The sequence below is a fragment of the Cucumis sativus genome, chromosome 2 (genome assembly GCF_000004075.3).
Source record: "Cucumis sativus cultivar 9930 chromosome 2, Cucumber_9930_V3, whole genome shotgun sequence".
Lineage (NCBI taxonomy): Eukaryota > Viridiplantae > Streptophyta > Magnoliopsida > Cucurbitales > Cucurbitaceae > Cucumis > Cucumis sativus.
Window position 1 is genome coordinate 1,434,027 of NC_026656.2, and position 20,914 is coordinate 1,454,940.

Consider the following 20,914-nt stretch of genomic DNA (forward strand, 5'->3'; position numbering starts at 1 on the left):
TAATCCAAATCACAAGTATTACCCTCAAATATAATTTAACCTAAACATAACCTTTCTTATTTGTTATAAAATTGATCCAAAAAGAGGGCACGTGAGGAACACGTGATGCATTTGAGCCCATTAGGTGATGAAATGTATTGACCCATCAAGAGAGGTCCAAATACCAATTCTTCTTCTTCTTCTTCTTTATTATTTTTAAGGAATATTTGTTGTGAGATTGTTACTATTTAATTTGATTATGTTATTTTAATTTTATTTCTTGAGATTATTTAAATTACAAATTGGTCTTTAAGGTATTCTATTTCTTCCCAAGTCATTTTAGTTTGAGATTGTTGTACCTTTTAAAATCATTGTTGGCAATTGTGTAATGAAGTAGATTGGTGTTCTTGATAAATTTCAAGTTTTATATAGAAAAGTGGGTTCCAATGAACAAATTAAATTATATTAGACATATTATAATTATAAGGTTTTAGTGGTTAAGGTTTGTATACATTTTTTACATATTATATCTAACGAGATCTATCTATGTTTATATGACTGCATTCAACATGAGGCGAATTTAATTAACATATGACCTTTATTAATGACAAACTTCTATTGGTTTATATTATTGATAGATATCAATAAACTTCTATTAATTTTCATAACTGATAGGACTATCAATATCTATATGAAATAATATAGAAAATTTTGCTGTAATTTGATCTACTTTTGTGTATTTTTTTCTTTACCTGGACGAACATATTTTTTTTGAGAAGTTTTAAGTCTACCCGTTTCTTAAACAACATTAAATTAATGAGAAAATTGGTAGCAACACACCAAAACCAAAACTTGTCCCACAATTTTGATACAAAAATGTAGTGTTAACATCACCATTATACATTTGTTGTCCAAAGTTGATTAAGACTCTTGACCCTCACTTTATATATATATAATATATATATATATATATATATATAGCCATAAAAATAAAGAAAGGAAAAGAAGAAGAAAAGAAAAAAAACATTTGCTTTGATAATAAGCAAAGTGGGTGTGGGGGGAAGTTGAGACTTTCATGGGCAATGTTGTGTCCCTTTCATTTGTTTTAAGAATCAAACTCTGACTCTTAACTTCTCTGCATTTTGTCACCTCTCTCTCTCTTTCTCTTTTCTATTTTTATACCATTTTCTCCCATCATTAACATATTTAATCATCTATCTATATTCCCATCAAACAACAAAATAGCCATAACGAATAAAAAGGAAAGATTAGGGTTAAAAGATAAAGAATAAAAAGAGAAAGATATAGATGGTGATGGAAAAGGACCATTTTTTAAAAGTCCATATTGTACATATATATATATATATACAAGGTTCTTTCTAGTCAATGTAGCATCAACAGGCCAAATTCCCTCTAAGAGTTCAAACATTCCAAAGAGAAAAAACAAACAAATAAAAGCAAAATATTAAATCACAACTCTAGTGACCAACTTTCAACCACTGTGCATGTGTATCCTACTTGGTTTCCAAGCTTGATGACATTTTCAACAATTTTCTAAAATTATCGTATACGTTCTTGACATAACAAAATTTAAAATCACTTTAGATATAAACTTCAAAAAGCACATTCGATAGATTCACAATGCCACGAGCTTAATTATTAGACAACAAACAAAAGTTTTTCGAGTCTAATAACTAGCAAATTTAGAGACTAAATTAGAAATTAAAAAGAGGGGGAAAAACCCAAATAAAAAATTAAAGAATGTGACAGCAAACAGAAACAAAATGAGTCACATTAAAGTTGAGAAGAGAGAGGTGAGAAGTGAAGAGAAAAATCAGAGGGTGGGGCTTTGTGTTGAAAGCTTCTATTTGAGAATGATTGTTAGTTTTTTTTTTCTTTCCCTTCTAACTTTTGCAGAGGGAATCTCAACTTACCCCCAAAAAAAGAGAAAAGAGTTGGAATTAATAGGAAAAAAATGAAAGGAATCACAGCCTTAAGAGATACAAATATGTCAAAATCATTCATTTCTAAACTTTAGAAATTTTGCTCTTATTGGATACATATAAAAGTTGCTAGCTGTTTTTTCTAAGGTGTCGGATTCTACCAACAATAAATTTCATGCCTTTTTACATTACATGCCATATGGTGGTAATTTTCCATTATTTTCACTTGGATATGGAGGCAATCCAGGTCGTAAAGCTATTGTAAAGTTAGAAAATCTACGTTTAAAAATTAAAATTGTTTAGTTCGGACTTGCAAAGAGTCAATGATAAGTTTTTAAGTAAGTTTTTTGCAATTTGAAAAGGTGTACTTACTTTTTGTTTGTTCAACTTTTGGTTGGCTGTACATTCTTTTTTTTCTTCTCACTTTTGTTTGCAAGACTCAATTGAGGTATTAACTTGTATTTTTTTGCATGTAACAATTGTACATGAGACAAAATACTGTTGTTTCTTTGTTTTACACAAACAACAAAGTTACAAAATGCTTTCACACATGTGAAATGTGTTATATGTCCAAAGAAAAAAAAAGTCATTTTTTGCTTTATGATTTTTTCATGGCATCTTATGTCAAATGGTAAGTTAAGACAATTATCACCAATGGTGACCGACAAAGTTACGAAGGTTTATGTTTGAAGTGAAGAATATTTTCACATTTGTGTGGATTGATATATATATATAGAAATAGACCAAATATGTAACTATTGGAACATAGAGTAGGGTAAGGCAAAGGAAGGGACAAAAGAGCAGAGGGAAAAGACTAGGTAGCTCTATGCCATGGCAGAAAAAAAAAATAGTAAAGGAGAGTTATATAATTGAACAGCATTTTGATAGATAGTATATACCTAACTGTGGCTCTATACAATCCGACCCCAAATTCCTATTTTTATGATTTATAGAAAATTACTTTTTTCTTTTTATATGTGCGAGTATTCGTACATATGAATTAACCTTATGATTTTTTTTAGTCATTGAAACTATGTCACTTTTTTCCATCACTAGACCAATTCATGCCTAATCAAAGGCTTAAAGGTAGGAAGTGAGATCATTATCAAGTAGTTAATTAGTTTTTATATTTTAAACGGTTCTTAAACTTATGCTACTCATATTCTTAAAATAAAATAATACGAAGAGAATAAGTTATAATATCATGTGTATGTATGCACGTGTACGTGTGAAAAGGAAAAAACGAAAAGCATGATGAAGATATAGAGAAGAGTTAGTAGAGAGAGATAAGAGGAGAAAAATATATGTGACAAAGGGGGTTGAGTTGAGGTTGCCACACTAAATATAAGTGAATGTGTGGTATGGATTATGAAATATGAAAAGGTGAGAAGTTTAAAGAATGGAAATCTATTTCTAACCCATGTATTTGAAATTTCATAAATCTATTAATATTATGCAGTCAACTTGATCCAAAGTAATTTCTAAACGAATTGAGAATACAATTAACATAAGTGCTAACTAAGTTCTGAGAATTGGAGTAATGTAATAAAATTAGAACGTGATATAACCCATGTTTGAAATGGACATTTTGAATATGATTTGTAATACATTGTTTCCTCACGGCATGATCCTATTTTTTTTTTTATATTCCATCCTCGTTTGCACATCACGCATTCTAACACCCCTTAAACTCCTAATATACCTGATCATATATCAGCTCCACTAGTTCTTACGTTTCAACATATTTCACTTATAACCCATGAGTGTTATGAATACTTCCTATTTGATCTCTAAATTTCAAAATTTTAGACCTGACGCAATTCAGTTTGGAATTTTCTTTTTGGTCCTTTAGATCTCAATATTTTACACCTCCCTCTGAATTCTTTCTGATGCTCCATTTTTTGTTCTCATAGACTAATCATTAGTGAAAATTACTTAAAAATCAAGAGTGCAGATGTAGACAGTTTCTTATGTTTTTCAAAAAAAGAAAAATAATAAAATATTTTTCCATGTTTTTTCTGGAATGAGAACAAATTATTCAAACCCTTCTTTCACCTTAAACAAAACAAAACAAAAAACCAAAAATATTAAAATAGTTATCAAAATCCCTTCACCTCTCTTACAGAAAAATAAAAAAAATAAATAAAGGACAAATTTAAGAATTTAATATGTGCCTTTTTGAAATTAAACTTTTATTTGTTCATAAACCCATTAACCCATCACTGTGCTGTGCCCCTCATCGCTGTGATCTTGTTATTAAAGAAACAAGGAAAATGGTTCAAAATGAAACATCTTTTACTCATGAAAGGGTCTGAAATTTCAAAGTTCAACAACTTTAAAGACATCAACAGCCATAAAAAATCCTCACAAACTTGATACTTTTTTTTTTTAAAAAAAACCATAAATAAGAAATAGCTATCAAAATCCCTTACACCCCTCTTAAAACTTATTAAACATTTATAAAGAAAACCTCCTTATAAACACAAAATTAAAAATAAAAAAACCTACACATCTTTTTTAAGACACTTCAAAATTCCAGTAAATCTGTAGTTTACTGCTAAACAAAACTGTTTATAAATAGTTATCAAAATCCCTTACACCCCTTCCCCTAAAGAAAAAATCAAAGTTCAAGGACCCTATTAAAACGATTTTGAAGTTCAACGTCCTTTCAAAGACACAAAACAGAATTCAAAACCATAATTAAACAATATATAAAGTTATCAAATTCCCTTTCACACACTACCATTACTAAGAAAAAACAACAAACAAGAAACAGGCCAATCCTTATTAACCCGATATTTGGAAACGTTAATGATTAAGTGGAAATGAGAGTGTGTGTAGATGAACCTGATATGGAGAAACAGGGCAGAAAAGGCAAGAAGACAGATGCAAAAGGAGGGAAAAAGAAATCCCAGTGATGAGAGACAGCACTGGATAGGCTGTAGCTTAATGAAGGGATATGGAATCTTTACAATATGCTGCTGCCTGTCAATAGAAAAAAGAAAAATAAATAAGTGAGAAATCATATCAGTCTATTCTGTCGCAGTCTTCATCTTATGCTAATGGTCACACAGAAAACTTCAATTATGTATTTATATTTTTTTCTTTTCAGACTTGTACGTACCTCACGGCTTATGACTCACTTGGCTGCTTGCCTGCTTCCTCCAGCAAAAGCTGCCATTGTTTTTCTTCCATCTGACTGCCTCTCACTTATGAAAGCTTGATAAATACTTAAGCCCTCCAGGTAGTAGTGGCTCTAGTCTAGTTAGTAGTACCTTCCTTCACATGACCGACAATAATAATAAAAATGAAAAAGGCTCTAAAATTTCATTGTCGTTCTTGACATTTTCTTTTTTCAAAAAAGAAAATGTTATTTTTACTTATTCTCATTGTCGTCTTTATTATTTTTCTTTTTAATCTTCAAATTTTAGAAAGAACTTTCCCCGCCATCAGTCACCAAACTTGAAATACAAAGTCCATCCGATGTGATATAAAAGAATTTGAAGGGTGAGCTAATATCCGGTGATCATTGTCAATCAACCGCCGACCACCACCAATCAATTTATTTTTTTTTTTAACAAAAACATTTTAGTATATATATAACAAACAAAAAAACTTGTATATACAAATATTTCAAAATAAAATTTTAAACCAAAAGAAGTTTTTTTTTTTCTAAAGTGTTCAAATAAAAATAAAATTTTGAAAAACTCTTTTCTAAGTCATTTAAAATACACTTTCTTATGCTTTTTTTTTCTTTGCAAAATTATTTTTATGTACTTGTTAATAGTCATATATGGAGAATGTACTTAAATTTATTAAATGAACAATTTAATTAACAAAGATTAAATCACATATTAATTTCTAAGTCATTTAAAGTGTTCTATAAAACAAAATATTAAAAATATTCATGTAAAAACAAACTCAAGTTTATCCGTTTTGTCTGGGTGTATATACCAATAATTCTCATTTCTCATTAACTCCCCCCCCCCCCCCCCCCCCCCCCCCTCCCCCAAAAAAAAAAAAATCACGTCATTCTAACCGGAAACCAAACAATGAGAAATAATAAAGCTTTTGTCCCATTTCCAACTTTCAAGTAAAAACTAAAAGTTAGAAGTAAACCAAGAAAAGGGGGAAAAATAAACAAAACAAACAGCCATTCTTTTATTATTTATTAAAAAAGCCCTATTCCCATCCACATATGAACAATCATTGCGCTTATTTATCCCCTCACAAATCTTTGGTTCGAAATATCCCTGTTAGAAACATTCTTGAATCCAAAAACTACAAAACTTTTGGATACTGGATCATAACTTGTTATAGGTTCAATTCACGGTGGTCACTCGTCTAGGATTAAATATTCCACTATTTTCCTAACACCAGATATTAGTTGAGGTGTGTAAGCTGCCCCGACGCTCACTGATAAAGTTACGGAACAAACTAGCTGTCTTTCAAAAACTCATGACAAAACCATTTTGTTTAATGAATAACTCTTGTCGATAAGGGCAATGGCCAAAATAGACTTCCCTCTTTTTTGTACTCTGAAAATATTATTATTTTAGCAACTAGGCTCAATAATCTTTCTACCAAGAATGGAGAGAGAGTTACCTGTCTTGATTGAGAAGTAGGCAGATAAGCTTTTAGCAAACCAGGGCCCTCACGTCAATCCACCAGCGCAAAGAGAGTAATGATAATGCATGCATGACCCAACATTGCAACATTCTGCGGGTAATATATGACAGTGCCGGGAGCCCATTTTTCTGTCATATATATGAAGAATACAATCATGCTAACCATCATTACACTCTGTAAGTTGTATTGTCACCAACCTGAAAAGAAGAAGAAAAGTGATGGAGGAGAGTAAAGCGATGAAGCAACAGCCCAAGAAAAACTTGTGGAAACCAGAAGAAGATTTGATCCTCAGAAGCTATGTGGAAACTCATGGTGAAGGGAATTGGGCGATTGTCTCCCAGGAATCAGGTAAAAGAAATTGAATCCAAAAATCTATAGATTAACTGATATAAAACGTGCACGCGACAGTAATACTATATAAGCTACAGTTCATCGTTCCCAGAACTCTATAGAACACAGTGGGACAAAGATGAACGAATTTTTAAAAAAATGCTGCATAAACATATCAGGAATTATAGTGTTCACATCTGTGTGCGTGTGTGTGGGTGTTCCTCTCCCCATCTCTCAGGTTTGATGCGAGGAGCGAAAAGCTGCAGGCTGAGATGGAAGAATTACCTCCGGCCTAATATAAAACGTGGGGGGATGTCCAAAGAGGAAGAGGATCTAATTATCCGTATGCATAAACTTCTAGGCAACAGGTCAGTTTGTATTGCATTAACCTCTACAAAACTTAATCATTACTTACAGTAAAGAGAGCAAACTTGCTGAATGTTTGGTTTCAACTCTGTTACTTCTTCCATCAGATGGTCATTGATTGCCGGTCGGCTTCCAGGTCGAACTGATAATGAGGTGAAGAACTACTGGAATACCCATTTAAACAAGAATGGCCTGCAGGATAAAAGAAAAGCCAATAACTCTAACAGCTGTAAGAAAAATGATGACAACAACAGCGATGATGGGAATAATAAGAAGCAAAAGAAAGTTATCAATCAGATTTATTATCCTCAACCACCAATTTGCAGTGACAACGGGACAGATTTGGCTCACGATATACAGAGAAGGAACCAGGAAGAGAACAGAGAAAAGCAAGATCCTTGGAATATGGATGACATAACAAGTTCTCATTACAATATAAACTCACCAATGATACCTGCAAATAACACGACGTTTAATTTTGACGACGAGCCTTACTTTGACCACCTTGATCCCTTCTTCCTGTTTGAAGCATTTGGATGCAGTAGTGTTGATGCATCACTGGATAACATGTAACTTGTGATTCATTAGAAACCCCACGCTCAGGTAGGCTTCTTATTGTCAAAATCCTTATTCTTTTCCAACCAGTAAGATGGTAAAATTGCACCAGCTCTGTTTAACATTCAGAACCATAGCTTCAAATTCCATGCAACCTTTTCCTGTACCTTTTGAGCAACTTTACACATTGTTATGTAGCAATCAGAACTGCATTTTCAAAAAACATCTTGGAATCTACCAAATTTTACAGCACGGAAGCCGAACACGGCTATTATATTATAGATATCGTTATTTCTATTATATGTATTAAAAAAATAAACAAATAGTGGTACACGTTGGAGAACACAGAACGACTTATCCAGTTTAGGTGCAATGCTTTAGTGCATTTCCTTGTGGAAGTTGACTGAACAAGAATATGAAAGCCTTCACATTAGATATCATTGAACATTCATATAATATGATGGATTGATACCATGGAAAATCTAAAAAATCCACACTTTCCTGCCAAAATTAAGCTATACTTAACAGATATTCAATTCTCTATGTTCCAATGTATTGGACCAACAGGGCTTGTTAATCAACAAGGAATAGAGCGAATATTACAAGACTTCATCTTGCTGAATGTAATATGAACCATCATCCAGTGGCAATGAGGGAGGGGTTCCAGGAGGGATGTTAGCAGCCCCATTCTCTCCAGCACACACACACAAAGCCTCTGCATCCCTGATGGCAGCGTCAAGGTCAATGTGACCACTTAACTCATTAATAAACTTCAAGAGTGTGTCGAAGTCCATCTGCTCCCCCATTATCTTGTTACGATAGCGCTTCAAGACTGCAACACAAATGTACAGATGCAGATGTTCGGATGGATAATGAGTCCACAATACCTCCCATAGGTGCATGACCTTTTCGTATGCAAATTCTCTGTCCATGAATAAAGAGCATATCAGCAAGATGATTAAGAGAAAAAATGCATGATAAACTAATTCTCTATCAAAAGAAGTGTAGAAAATTGGGTAAAAATATAACCAATATTCCAGTCTTAAAAGAAAAAAATATGCAAAATACAGGTGACATGAGCCTGACCTTTTGAACTGTATGAGAACCCAACGGAAGCAAAAGAAGTAATTCAAGCAATCATGCTGGCTGAAGTAGTTGTGCAATGGGGTATCTAACAACTCTACCAGCTGCCAAAGATGTAGCAGAAGAAAATTAGGAAGGAAAATCATACCATATAAAGGTACCAAACATTGTAATGGGAGGTGGGAACCTTGGAAATTGCAAAAAGTTGGCAATGCATCCCAGTCTGGTCACGATTAAAGTTTGGTCCAAGGCGTTCCATTAGAGCAACAAAACACCAAAATGACTCTGACTCATCGCCCATTACAAACAATATAGGTGAAAGGAAATCACTCATACCCTGTAAGTTATCACAGTAAAATCATCAAGAGTTAGTAAAGGAACAAAACACCAAAATGAATCTGACTCATTGCCCATTACAGAGAACACAGGTGAAAGGAAATCACCCATACCCTGTAAGTTATCACAGCAAAATGATCAAGAGTTAAATGTAGTTAAACCAATGGGATTTGACTCACATAATTCGCCAAAGCAATTTTAGTGCATCAAAAAAGGTGTACAAAAGGGGGAAAAAACTAAAGTGCAGCTTTCATTTACTGACATATCAAAAATTGAATTAAAAAAACTATGAACATGGCGATAAATAGAAAAAAATACAACTTTCATGCATTACAATTTGATGATCATTGTTAAATGCACAACAAAAGTAAGCCTTCGTTAGCAATTAACCAGGACAAACTATTCGAAAGATACCATGGCTGTATGGGACCATTTAGAAAGTCTGATGGAACCTTTTTCTTCTTCTTTTTCATTATTAGGAAACACTTTAACCGATGAATGAAATATCCAAATAGTACAAAAGGGAGAACCTGATAAGGAGAATAACCAAAAACCAACAATAAAAACAACATTGGTCAATTTGATGAAATTTTAACAACTTTTTTCAGAATTCTCCAAACTTGGCCCTCATGGAATAGTCTTATTCCCCTATGCTCGTATATTTATAGACATTGTAAATATATATATGTTTATATCAAATAACAACTTCGGTTGAGAAAAAATGAAAGAATACACAGACATACAAAAACCCTACAAAAAGAGGAGACTCCCTTTACAAGAAGGAACTCCAACCATATGAAATAACACCTATAGAATAATTAAATAGAGGATAGAATTCAGAAAGCACCCAAGACTTCAAACATCCTAGTTATATCCTTGCTGACATATAGAATTCATATCTAGATCAAACGACTTCATATGTAGATATAATATAGTTAGGCGGCAGCATAAATTACAAAAACTTCAGGTATCCCTTAACTGACATTTAATTTCAAATAAAGTGCTCTTTCTGAGACACTAGTATTTGGTTGATGAAAAAGGTAAGATCAAGCATAAGTAATATCCTTGATGCCTGAACTATAACTATTAGGCATAGGAAAAATGAAATACCTGACAATATCCAAGATCGAAGTTATAAAATGAGTAGGTCAACAAAATATCATGAAGAAGCTTCACATTAGGGTTTTCATCTCCATCAAAGAACGAAAGTGATCGGTCCGTTCTCACCTTAGGAAAACATTATGATGAACTATTTAGAAATGGAAAAAAAGAAGATAAAATTTATTTAATAACCAACTAAAGAAAACAAAGTATTTCCTTTCAATACACCTACCACATCCTTCTCAATAAGGCCTTTCCTTTCTTTAAATTTGGTAAATCTTTTTGCCTGCTCCGGGGATATACTCTGCAAAAAAGAAAAAACAAAAAAAAAGATAGTACGTAGATAAGCTTCATTAAGTGGGTTGTGGAAAAATGGATGACTTCATTATTTACAAAGCTTTACCTCAAATAAATTTATCAAGAGAACCTATAGATACTTCCGTGGAAGAAAGGTTCCACAGCATAAAAGTTCAAAAAAGATTCACTTATATTTTTTGATAGATGGACTAGTCACTAGGCTGTCTTGAATGAATTATACAGTTCAGAGTTCTTTTTTCTCTGTAATCTCTATTGATGGGTTATGAAATACCTTTTTTTTGGATAATTGAGACAGATTTCATTTCAAAATATTAAAGGATGTAAAGAATCCCCTTCAATCTAATAAAAACGAGGTGTGTTAACAAAAGTCCCCAATCCAAATTGATCATAAATGAAGTAAGCAATCACTTTTCATTGGTTGGATAAAAAGAGATTAGTGCTCAAAAGTACAAGAAATCCAAAAAAGGATACAAAACCATAATAGAAAAATAAATTAAAACAAAGAAACATAAAAGAATTATGAGAGCAACATAAAAGCATTTTCAGTTGGGACAAATATTATAGGCTCTTATTAGTACATCATGTGATGTAGGAAGTGTTTTTTATTTTTTTTGGTTCCTTTTTGTTTAGTTTATTAATTAGTTGCATTGTTAGTTTTAGCTAATTCCTAGTTAAGTAGTATGTAGAATTTAGTTACGATCTTTGTTCTTTATCAAGCCTATCTGTAGCCACTTTTAGGCAGTAATTGAGAGCCACTACTTTCGGCCAAGTGAACACTTTGGATCGGCTCTCACGGAGGATATTGTCAATAGTGGCCCATCTTGTTGTACTCTCTAATAGGAGGAAGACTTGAATCAAGTTCTTTGAAGATATGAGTTCATGGCTTTCGTTTAGAACCTCTTCTTCCAGAAGTTAAGTTTTTTGCTTGCTTGTCATAGGGCACCAGAGATTTTATATTTATTTATTTATTTCTAATTATTCAAATTCTTCAGCTAAAAATTATTTTTGGGCATAAAAAGCTAACTTTTATAATCTCTACCATCTAAAATTTAAAGTCACGTGGAGATAAAACTCATGTAGCCTTCTAGCTTCAGCAGTAAACCAAAAACAAATGTAGGAGAAGAGGAGAGGGTTTATGATAAACCTGCCACTGGTTCTTTATTGTCAAATACTCGGATCTTTTGATGGATTGAAGATATTCCCTCTCAGCATATGTGGAATTATAAGCATGGAACCCCAACAAGAAAGCCCATACCTAGATTTTATTCATATTGTTGACAAGAAACAAAACTTCATTTCAAAAATAATAATAGTATTAAAAGAAAAGAGAACTTAGAAACAAAAATCTATGGAGGACCATGAAGCCCTTCAAATAGTTTGATCATAAACCAAGTTCGATTTGTACTACTGTAGTTAGAAGAAAAGAGAATACACAAATTGTACACAGTACTTCACTAGCCCTATCAAAGACATACCTCTTTTCGTAAATTATGCTCTACACCCCCATAAAAGATTCTCTTTCTCAAAGATGTTGAATCCAGAACTCGTCCCTCAGCATCCAAGAAAGTGGCCCACTAAAAATATAAAAGGTAGTGTGGTCAAACATATATCCTGTTGCAAGTGCATGGATGCAATGTAATTGATCTTGTATATATGGGTGCGTAAAGTATTCCATGAAAAAGCCAAATCATCCAAGGACAGTCTTGGAGTCCACTATTCTCAACGCTTTCTTATGGCATAAAAGTTTACAAGCCATTAAGAGACAGTTTCCCTTTCGTACAAAAGAGAATTTAGGCGGAGTAATATTGACAAAGAACAAGACCACAATGATGTTAATTGTATTACTATATCATCTTTAACAAAAGAAAAAAAGAATGAAATACGTATTTACCTCTTCAGATCCGAGAGGTGGTTGCCGTGGCTTTCCCCACACTAAGGTCAACTTATCAAACTGCCAAAGATGCAAAAAGTGCATGATTCAAGATAAGTTTTACAGTGAAGTAAAGGAAAAAGAGAAAAAAGAATAAATGAAATTACAGTGGAAATTACAGACGAAATCACCTGAATAGGATCCTGGACAACAGGACTATCATCTGTAACTTTTTCTAAATCATTGGATGATGTCTGAGGGGAATCAAGAGAAGATTGATTTTGTATTCTCATCTCTGCCACACTAAAACCATTATTATGATTTTCACGGAATAATTGTGAAGTTGTTTCTCGTGCAAATTTGGTGACAAGAGAAAATTTTTCCAGAATTTGAATTGGGAGGTCACGTGCTGGATCTTGAGCCTTATGCCTTTGTTTCCCACCGTACCGAGAAATTCTGGATCTTTCGTCATGAGAATCTTCACCAGCCCTCCTTTCCGAATTTGATGGAGACACATCAACAGAAGCAGATGAAACAGCACTGGCTATCGAACCAGACCTTGGCAGCTCCAAAGAAGATAAAGTTCTCTAGATATGAAAATAAAGTGGATCAGTATCCTTGGATGATATGACAGTAGTAAAGCAATAATACAAGAAAGGAAATGCCGCTAAAAGGTTGAAAATCTGATGAGAACCAAAAGATTGACCTAGAGAAACAATCGTTGGAAATTGTCAATAAATGAGAAGGGTAACAAGTACCTGAAGAGGATTCTGAAAATCATTCACTAGAAATGTATTTGCATCTTCTTCAGACCTAAATATGTGTTGAAAATTAGAAAACTTGCAAATAGGATCCGACTAAGAGTGCAAATTTAATTTAATCATAGAAAGAAGCTCAAAATGAAAACAAAGGTGGGAGTGATTATAGCTAAATGGCATAAGGAAAAAAAATACAACTCCGGTCAAATTCCTCAAGATAAATCCTACAAATGAAACAGACGCCGAGGACAACATAACAAAGGAAAAACCAAACAAAAAAATTTGGGAAAACCAGCAGAGAAAAGCAGTAACAGAAAACGAAGGAAGATCAGCTGTAGAATCAAAGACTTTTAAGTGAAAAAACAAAGCCAGAACCTTCTGACTGCAACAGACAGAACAGAACCATGTTACCAACCATCAACAACTTGCCAACCTTTCAAACTTTCCTCCTGGCACCAACATATAAAATCCTCTATTTTCAATGAGTGAAGGGTGAGAAAAGACAATAAAAAGCTTAAAAGCCAACAACTGTGGTCATCTACAAGCACCCTACTCGAAAGAGTAAATACGTATACACACCAATTAGCATATGTCCATATGTTATCTATTGTATGAAATCTTGGATGCCTAGTTCTTTAACCTTGTTGTGACTTTTTTCTGTTAATACAATGCTAATTATTAATAAACAAGCACCAATATGCATACATTCATAGACTATGAGTTGTATGAACTTTTAGATTTAGCTTCATAGGTGCCATGTTTATGGGGCCCCCGAAGCTCTTTTATTGTCTAAATGGGGTTAGAGATTCATATGGGAACCCAAAGCTTTTTGATGTAAAGTTATAAAAAGTATCCGTAGTCCCAACACTCATGGTTGGCATTCTTCTGGAACTTTTGGCCTGAGTTTGAGAATTCCTTGGATTAATATATCCAACACTTGGCTGAAAGTGTCCATAGCTGCTTTGAAGTTAAGAAATGGAAGACAAATCAGACCTTGGCTGGATATTTGTGTTATAAATCTTTCCTTCGAAGCATTGTTTCCTTAGTTGTAGGAGTTGCATTATTACCCAATGGTGGTTCTGTCTTTGAACATTGGAATGCAAATATTAATTCTTGGCATATTGCTTTCAGAAGGCTTCTAAAAGGAAGAGGAAATTTCTCATTTTCTGCAACTATTGTGTAGGTTGAACTCCTTATAACCTTGTTCTTCTCAAGACTCAAGGCGCTGGGTGTTACCTCCCTCCAGTTGCTTCACGGTTAATTCTTTATATAAGCATCTAATGGCAGCCTCCCATTATCTAAAGTTGTTTATCAAGCACTTTGGAAGTCCAAAAGTTCAAAAGGAATTAATGATTTCATTTGGACTATTACTCTTTTCTCTTAATTGTGCTGCCACCTTACAACATAAATAGCAACACTGTCTCTCCCTCAATGTGCCCTCAATGTTTGGCTCAAAGTAAAACTCGCAACATTTGTTCTTTGAGTGTAGCATTTCTAAATCAGCCTGGGAGGAATTTTTCTCTTTTTTCCATTTTGAGTGAATATTTTCTTTGTCTTTTCCGGATAACATTCTTCAGCTCTTGGTGGCTCCTCTTTTGGCAAATACTTGTCAAATAGTATGGTCCGATGCAGTGAAACCTCTTCTGTCTAAAATATGGTTTGAAAGAAACCACCAACAGGTTTTTCACGATAAAACCCTTTCTTGGTTTTTTCACGTGGATTCGGCTAATCTACTTGTATCCTCGTGAGGTTCTCATTCCAAGGCTTTCTCTAATTATTCTATTTAAGACATTTGTTTGAATTGGAATGCTTTCATCTACTCTGCTTAATTTAGTTTATATCTTTTAATTTAACATTCATTTTTAGTCTCTAAAATACTGTATTTTGAGCATTACACTCTTTTCATTATATCAATGAAAGGTTTTGTTTCCTTTTCAAAAAATAAATAATAATTAATAATAAGAGATGTTGCGTTAAGAGGATGTGATGAAGCATTCTTTTTAAGAAGATAAAATGAAAGAAAGAAAAAAATTATACAAATGACAAGAACAAACCTCACAAGAAAAACATGTTGCTTTACAGTAGCAAGAAACTCCCGAACTCCTCCATTATAAAAATAAAGAGATGGAAATGCAAGTCCTGCAAATCATTCCAACCTTGAGCAGATAGAATTGTACCATGACAATAGAATTGGGACACAAAAGATGAAATGTCATTAACAATTAAGTATAACATGTAACAGTAACAACAATACTCATTATTTCATTCACTGAAACAACATTCAAAACTGCAGCATAAGCAAACTTTATGAAAATTTCTAACAAAGCCAATTAAAGAAAAATAAAGAACTCCATCAACAGAACAATGCTATTATGAAATAGACCGAATAATAATTCCAAAACAATAATCCTTTTTAGTTTGTCCAGATAAAACCATTGTCGTGGCTATTTATTTTGAAATGAAATATCATTAATGAAATGGTTATATGAGTCTAAGATTACCCCCAAAGAACGTGATTTTTTTCCTTTGGGAACTCAATCTCAGTTGCAATAATAAAATTGTTCTCAGACGTGCACAATAATGTGTCTTTCAATTCTTAATTTGTTCCCTTTTTTTCTAAAATAAGAAATACTTCAATAATTTTTTCTACTATATCTTTTCTTCTTCTCCTCTGCAATAAAAGACTTTATTTTCTTCCATTTGAGTCACAACTTGGTAAATGACGAAACAGAATTGATTGTCGAGTTAAGCAGAATCTTCTAGCTTTTCTTTTTAAAAGGTTATTTTTCTCTTGATAAGTTGAGCATCCATGCTGGAGCTGCTGATCGAATATGTAATATCAAAAACTTCAAAATAATATTTAGGAAAATATAAGCTCACCGAAGCTAATTAAACCTTATAAAATTCGAAAGAACGGCTCTCTAATATCTTTTTATAATAAGAAATAAATATAAACCGTAGAAACTTGAACAAGTATTACTTTAAAAGGCATATGAATTTAATACATCAATTACCAATGTTAAGGATACAATTAAACGTACAGACACAGTTCAGAAACACTTTAAATTTATATTCCAGTAAAATTGGTAATTCGACAAGAATATATGAATGAACACCTCACTTAGAAAAAGAAAGGAGAGAAAGAATAAGTTACCTGACGACAATACGATTATAACGTACTGCCAACCAAATGCTGGAGTATGGCGACGGATAGACCTGACTTCGGTGAACGGCACTCCTCTGATGGTGTAAAGATTTCTATCTACATTTAAGAATCACACAATCAAGAAATTGATCGCGAGAAGATAATGCATCATTTCGATTACAATTCCAAAGTCAAACTACCTCTCTCCGATAATTTCGCATTTGAGTTTTGCCCTTTGTAAGGAATCCATGTCTGCACAATTACATACAAATGAATACGCAAATATAGACTTCATTTCTCTATCCAAATAACACACAGAGTTCCGATCAGACATGCTTACAATGAAAAGACACGATCCTTGCTTGATCAACCTCAATCTTCCACTAATTCTTTCAGACGCAAACTGCGTAGGATGAATTGTCACATTTTCTTTAGAATAAACAACCTCAGCACCTTCATGTTCGCTCGATGAGCTTCCTCGCCCGCTATCGGTCCGCATCATAGTTGTGGAACCCTAAAATTCATAAAACAAGATCAAGCGGAGAAATGACGCAATTGGATGAATATAATTTAAGAGACTGTAGCTAAAGAAATTAAAATGCGAAATTAACAAAACAAAAAACAAAAAAAACAAAGAAAATCCGACGTACTTGCTGCTGTGAGGCTGCGTAATCGGCATCGTCAGACAAATCGTGAAGGTCGGTTTCTAACATCGCGGTGGGAGAAGCAGTTGCTGTAGCATCAACTTCGGGAGAGCGGCTGCCGATGGCTCCTCTTTTTGGCTATTCTTTTGCTTTTCTTTGTTTTGAGAGTTGTTTTCTCTTTTTTTTCCTTAGAGGCTAAGGCGTCGTATGGAGGACCGTGTGCAATGTACACAACAAGCTTAGATCGGGGAAGTTACGATGGTGGACCCACTTACTTTGGGTTTGTTTATCTTCGTGTATTCTTTTTTCCTTTCACGACTTCCCCTTTCAACACGTGTCTCCTACCATTTTTTCTCCGTTAAAATTTTAATTATCTATTTTGAATTTTGGTATAGTCATTACTTTGCCAATTCTTCTATTTTTAAAAATCTCCATGCACTAAACGAGTAAAATTTTATATTAAGACAGTTTTATGTTATAGATAGATTTTGATTCATTTTGTTATATCTTAAAATTATTTCAATTATAATAGTTTATGTGTTCTGGTGTACTCTTTTAGTTTTTTAATTAAAAATAGTAAATTTGGTAACAAATTATGATGGTTTGCACCATTTTCTCAAATTTTTAGATGTTAGTTTTTAAAAAAACTCTGAGAGGCAAAAAAAAAACAAAATAAAGAAATCATAGTGATCTATTAAACGCATGATTGTTTGTTCGGTATATTTATATTGTTACATTGTGATGTTTTATATATATGGTATATATCACGCATAAAAGAACAATTGTGCCAGGTTAACCATTCCAATTCGCATAGTTATAACAAAAGACAAAATAAATATTACTAAAAGATGTAAATTAAAATAGAAACGTAAGCATTCTTCCTTTTGTGTATTTAATATATAGTATAGATTCAAGATCAAGTTGGTTTCGATTTTCTTAACACATTTTAGTTGTTCAAAGACAAATGTACTTTTAAAACACTTTTTCAACCAATGTCCATAAGAAAAAAAGTGTGGTTGATGTTTTCTACTCAATTATACAAATGCTTAGGCCCTAGAGTTACCTTAACGATATTTCAAAGTAGTTTTTAAATAATTGGGATGACTAATGGCACCATATCAATAATAACGTTGAGGATCACCATTGAATTACTCGAAGTCGTTCACTTTTGGATTTCTAAAGAGAAGGTAAGAACACCTACATCAATTATATAAACCGCATTGTGTATTATTAAAAGAATACCGTAGTTAGTATATTGTTAACTGTATGTTTGAATTGTGTTAGGCTATTAGAGTTTTTAAAGTAAGAAAAATCATTTTAAATGATAAAACTTTCTAAAAATGTTTACAAATATAACCAAATATCACCATCAATTTTTAATAGATCAAGACAATATACTACTATTTTTGTTAATAAGTTATGATACAAAGAGACAAAGAGACTAGTTTGTTTTGCACGATCTAATCCATTGCACATTGATTGATTATGATATCTGGCTATATTTTGGTTTATTATGTATATATATATTCTATTGACTACGGTCATAAACCCAAAAAAACCCGAGATTGAGGAGGAGCTTATAATTTAATCAATCTTTTTTCTAGTTGTTATTCATAAATAATGGTATTTTTTTTAGAAAATTGTCAAAAATTGAATAAACTATTTACACTCTGTAGTGTAATGAGTTTTTGTTGGTTTTTTTCATACGGTGTATTTTCTTATTATTTTTGGAAGAACTCGAATTTTTTATGCTAAGTTTGTAGCTTTGGTCAATCAATTGGTTTTAGGTAAAAGCATGTATTTTATATCATTTTCAAATAATCCAAATAAAATGTTTGGAAAATGAATAAAATATATACAAGGTCATATGTATAAAATACCAACCAATTAAGTCATGTATTATTATTATATAAACTTTAAAAAAACATAGTGGCTGTAATGGAAAAACTAAAAATTGATAATAAAATAAAAATTTTGGATATATACTTTGCAAGATAAATTATATACTAAATAGGCTAGTGTAAAAATTGCAATCTCGAAATTCAACTGCTACATATGCCTTCATTACCTTATACTCGATGATAATGCTTTTGATTGATATACTTGTCAACCATGCACTCGTTTATACTACTGATAAACTCGATGCACTTATTTGATATACTTTATAATGTTATAGTTTAACTCATGACATACTTGATATAATTGATAATAATGCACTTGACTAACTTGTTTATACCATCGATACACTTGACTAATATACTGTTGATGAGCTTGATAACGGTGCACTATTTTACACTAGTGAGCGGCTTCAATATATTTTTCAAGGAGACTTGTTTTCAAATAGAATGTTCCATATTTTCCATTTTGTAATATCTTTAGAAAGAACAAGAAAGTCGCCCATAACTTAGCATATTCAATCTACTCTGCTAGGTATTCGTAAATTTGGAAAGCTATATGTCTTTTTCGTGACCATTCTTTTCCTTTTGACAAATAGTCTATCATAAATAAAATATGAAATTTTGTTATATTTTGTAAATTTGTTGACTTGTTATGCTATACTTGAAAATGCTCATATTATTTTCTATATTACTTCAAATTCTTTTATTATCACTTTAGATATCGGCACTATACTTTTAAACAACAAAACAAATATTTTCTTCACTCTCTCTCTTCTCCCACGTTCAACAATCTTTTCCTTCTATTCAACTATCTCGTAAGGAGGGGAATTCAATGGAGAAGTTGGGAAATTGGGTGTTAAAAAACACGTAATAGTTTATTGACAGTCCATGTTGAAATTAGATGAAAAATATATATTTTATCGAATACAAATAACTATAGAAAGAATGAATTGAACTTCACACATACATAATGAAATATCATATAATTACAAATAGACTATAGAAAAAGAGGAAGATATTTACAATTTTTTTTCTTTTATGAAACGGTGCGTTTATCGTATTTTCTAACTTAAATTACTTAAATAATAAACATTTAAATGAAGATGAAATGTATATGGTAAATAGAGACAAAATTTTCTAAATGTGTAAGACAAATAGGATAATGATTCATTTTAGATTTTTCCCCATATTATTGAATGGAGTATTTAAAAAAAATATATTGAAATTATTTACAAAATACACTAAAATAACGAACACGGTTTAGTCTAATTAAATTATTCTTTTTATTATATTTTATAAATAGTTTCATTTTTTACCGCCTATACTAATTTATCTTATTTCATTTAAATGTACCTATTTAGAAATTCAAAATTACATATTATTTAATTGCAGAAGGTAATAAGATTTAAAGAATTTAGTAGAATAAAGATAAACTATAACTTTAGGTTATAAATTTTAAATCTTATATATATATATATTGGTTAGTGTTGTTAGGTTTATAGTGTTTAATTCTTTGTCTAATATGTTTCTTAAACAATCATTTTTTTTCAAAGTTAATTGAAATGTTAGATTTTAAATTGAGTTTTATGTCTGATAAAGTTATAAACAATTTTGTATATAGTAAGCTTGTGAATTAGAAAAAAAAGAAAAGAATAATCTAAAAAGTTATTAAATGCAAAATTAGACATTCTACTATGATAAAGGACTACATACAAATTTTCCAATATATATATATATATAAAGAAAAGACTATTTAAAAAAAGAGTATATTTGAAAGACTATTTAAAGATGAGGTGTTTTTAAATATTATAAAATAAATTAGCATAAAATTTTAGATTGATAATAAAAATTGGTCACTGTCTATTATTAATAGAATCTAAAATTTGGATATATATAATAAATATTTCATTAAATTTTATATTTTTTATAATTTCTTTTTAGAAAATTATATCAAATCAC

At 31.8% G+C, this 20,914-nt stretch overlaps 2 protein-coding genes and 1 long non-coding RNA gene across 5 annotated transcripts; 1 reads left to right on the top strand and 2 right to left on the bottom strand.

Annotated features, from left to right (window-relative positions):
• Window positions 1-2,101: 2,101 nt before the first annotated feature.
• On the bottom strand, window positions 2,102-7,842 carry LOC105434542. Of its 3 annotated transcripts, none has more exons than XR_968621.2 (5): window positions 7,702-7,842; window positions 7,297-7,439; window positions 6,528-6,748; window positions 5,047-5,201; window positions 2,102-4,907 (listed from the first exon to the last, which is right to left on the bottom strand). It is a non-coding gene; the product is annotated as an uncharacterized LOC105434542 (long non-coding RNA). The 3 variants fall into 3 exon arrangements; XR_004214489.1 differs by having other exon boundaries at window positions 5,047-5,197; window positions 7,693-7,809; XR_968622.2 differs by having other exon boundaries at window positions 7,693-7,809.
• LOC101205425 (transcription factor WER) lies at window positions 6,742-8,083 on the top strand. Its single transcript, XM_004139361.3, has 3 exons — window positions 6,742-6,899; window positions 7,120-7,249; window positions 7,355-8,083. Exons 1-3 carry the CDS (start codon window positions 6,770-6,772, stop codon window positions 7,818-7,820), a joined length of 726 nt encoding a protein of 241 aa, XP_004139409.1. The 5' UTR covers window positions 6,742-6,769; the 3' UTR covers window positions 7,821-8,083.
• Window positions 8,084-8,232: 149 nt separating this feature from the next.
• LOC101217971 (TBC1 domain family member 15) lies at window positions 8,233-17,262 on the bottom strand. Its single transcript, XM_004139249.3, has 15 exons — window positions 17,064-17,262; window positions 16,754-16,927; window positions 16,614-16,665; window positions 16,423-16,530; window positions 15,323-15,407; window positions 13,269-13,323; window positions 12,702-13,097; window positions 12,532-12,591; window positions 12,116-12,214; window positions 11,785-11,895; window positions 10,555-10,626; window positions 10,332-10,448; window positions 9,073-9,222; window positions 8,889-8,989; window positions 8,233-8,726 (listed from the first exon to the last, which is right to left on the bottom strand). Exons 1-15 carry the CDS (start codon window positions 17,124-17,126, stop codon window positions 8,402-8,404), a joined length of 1,968 nt encoding a protein of 655 aa, XP_004139297.1. The 5' UTR covers window positions 17,127-17,262; the 3' UTR covers window positions 8,233-8,401.
• Between the last annotated feature and the right edge of the window lie 3,652 nt (window positions 17,263-20,914).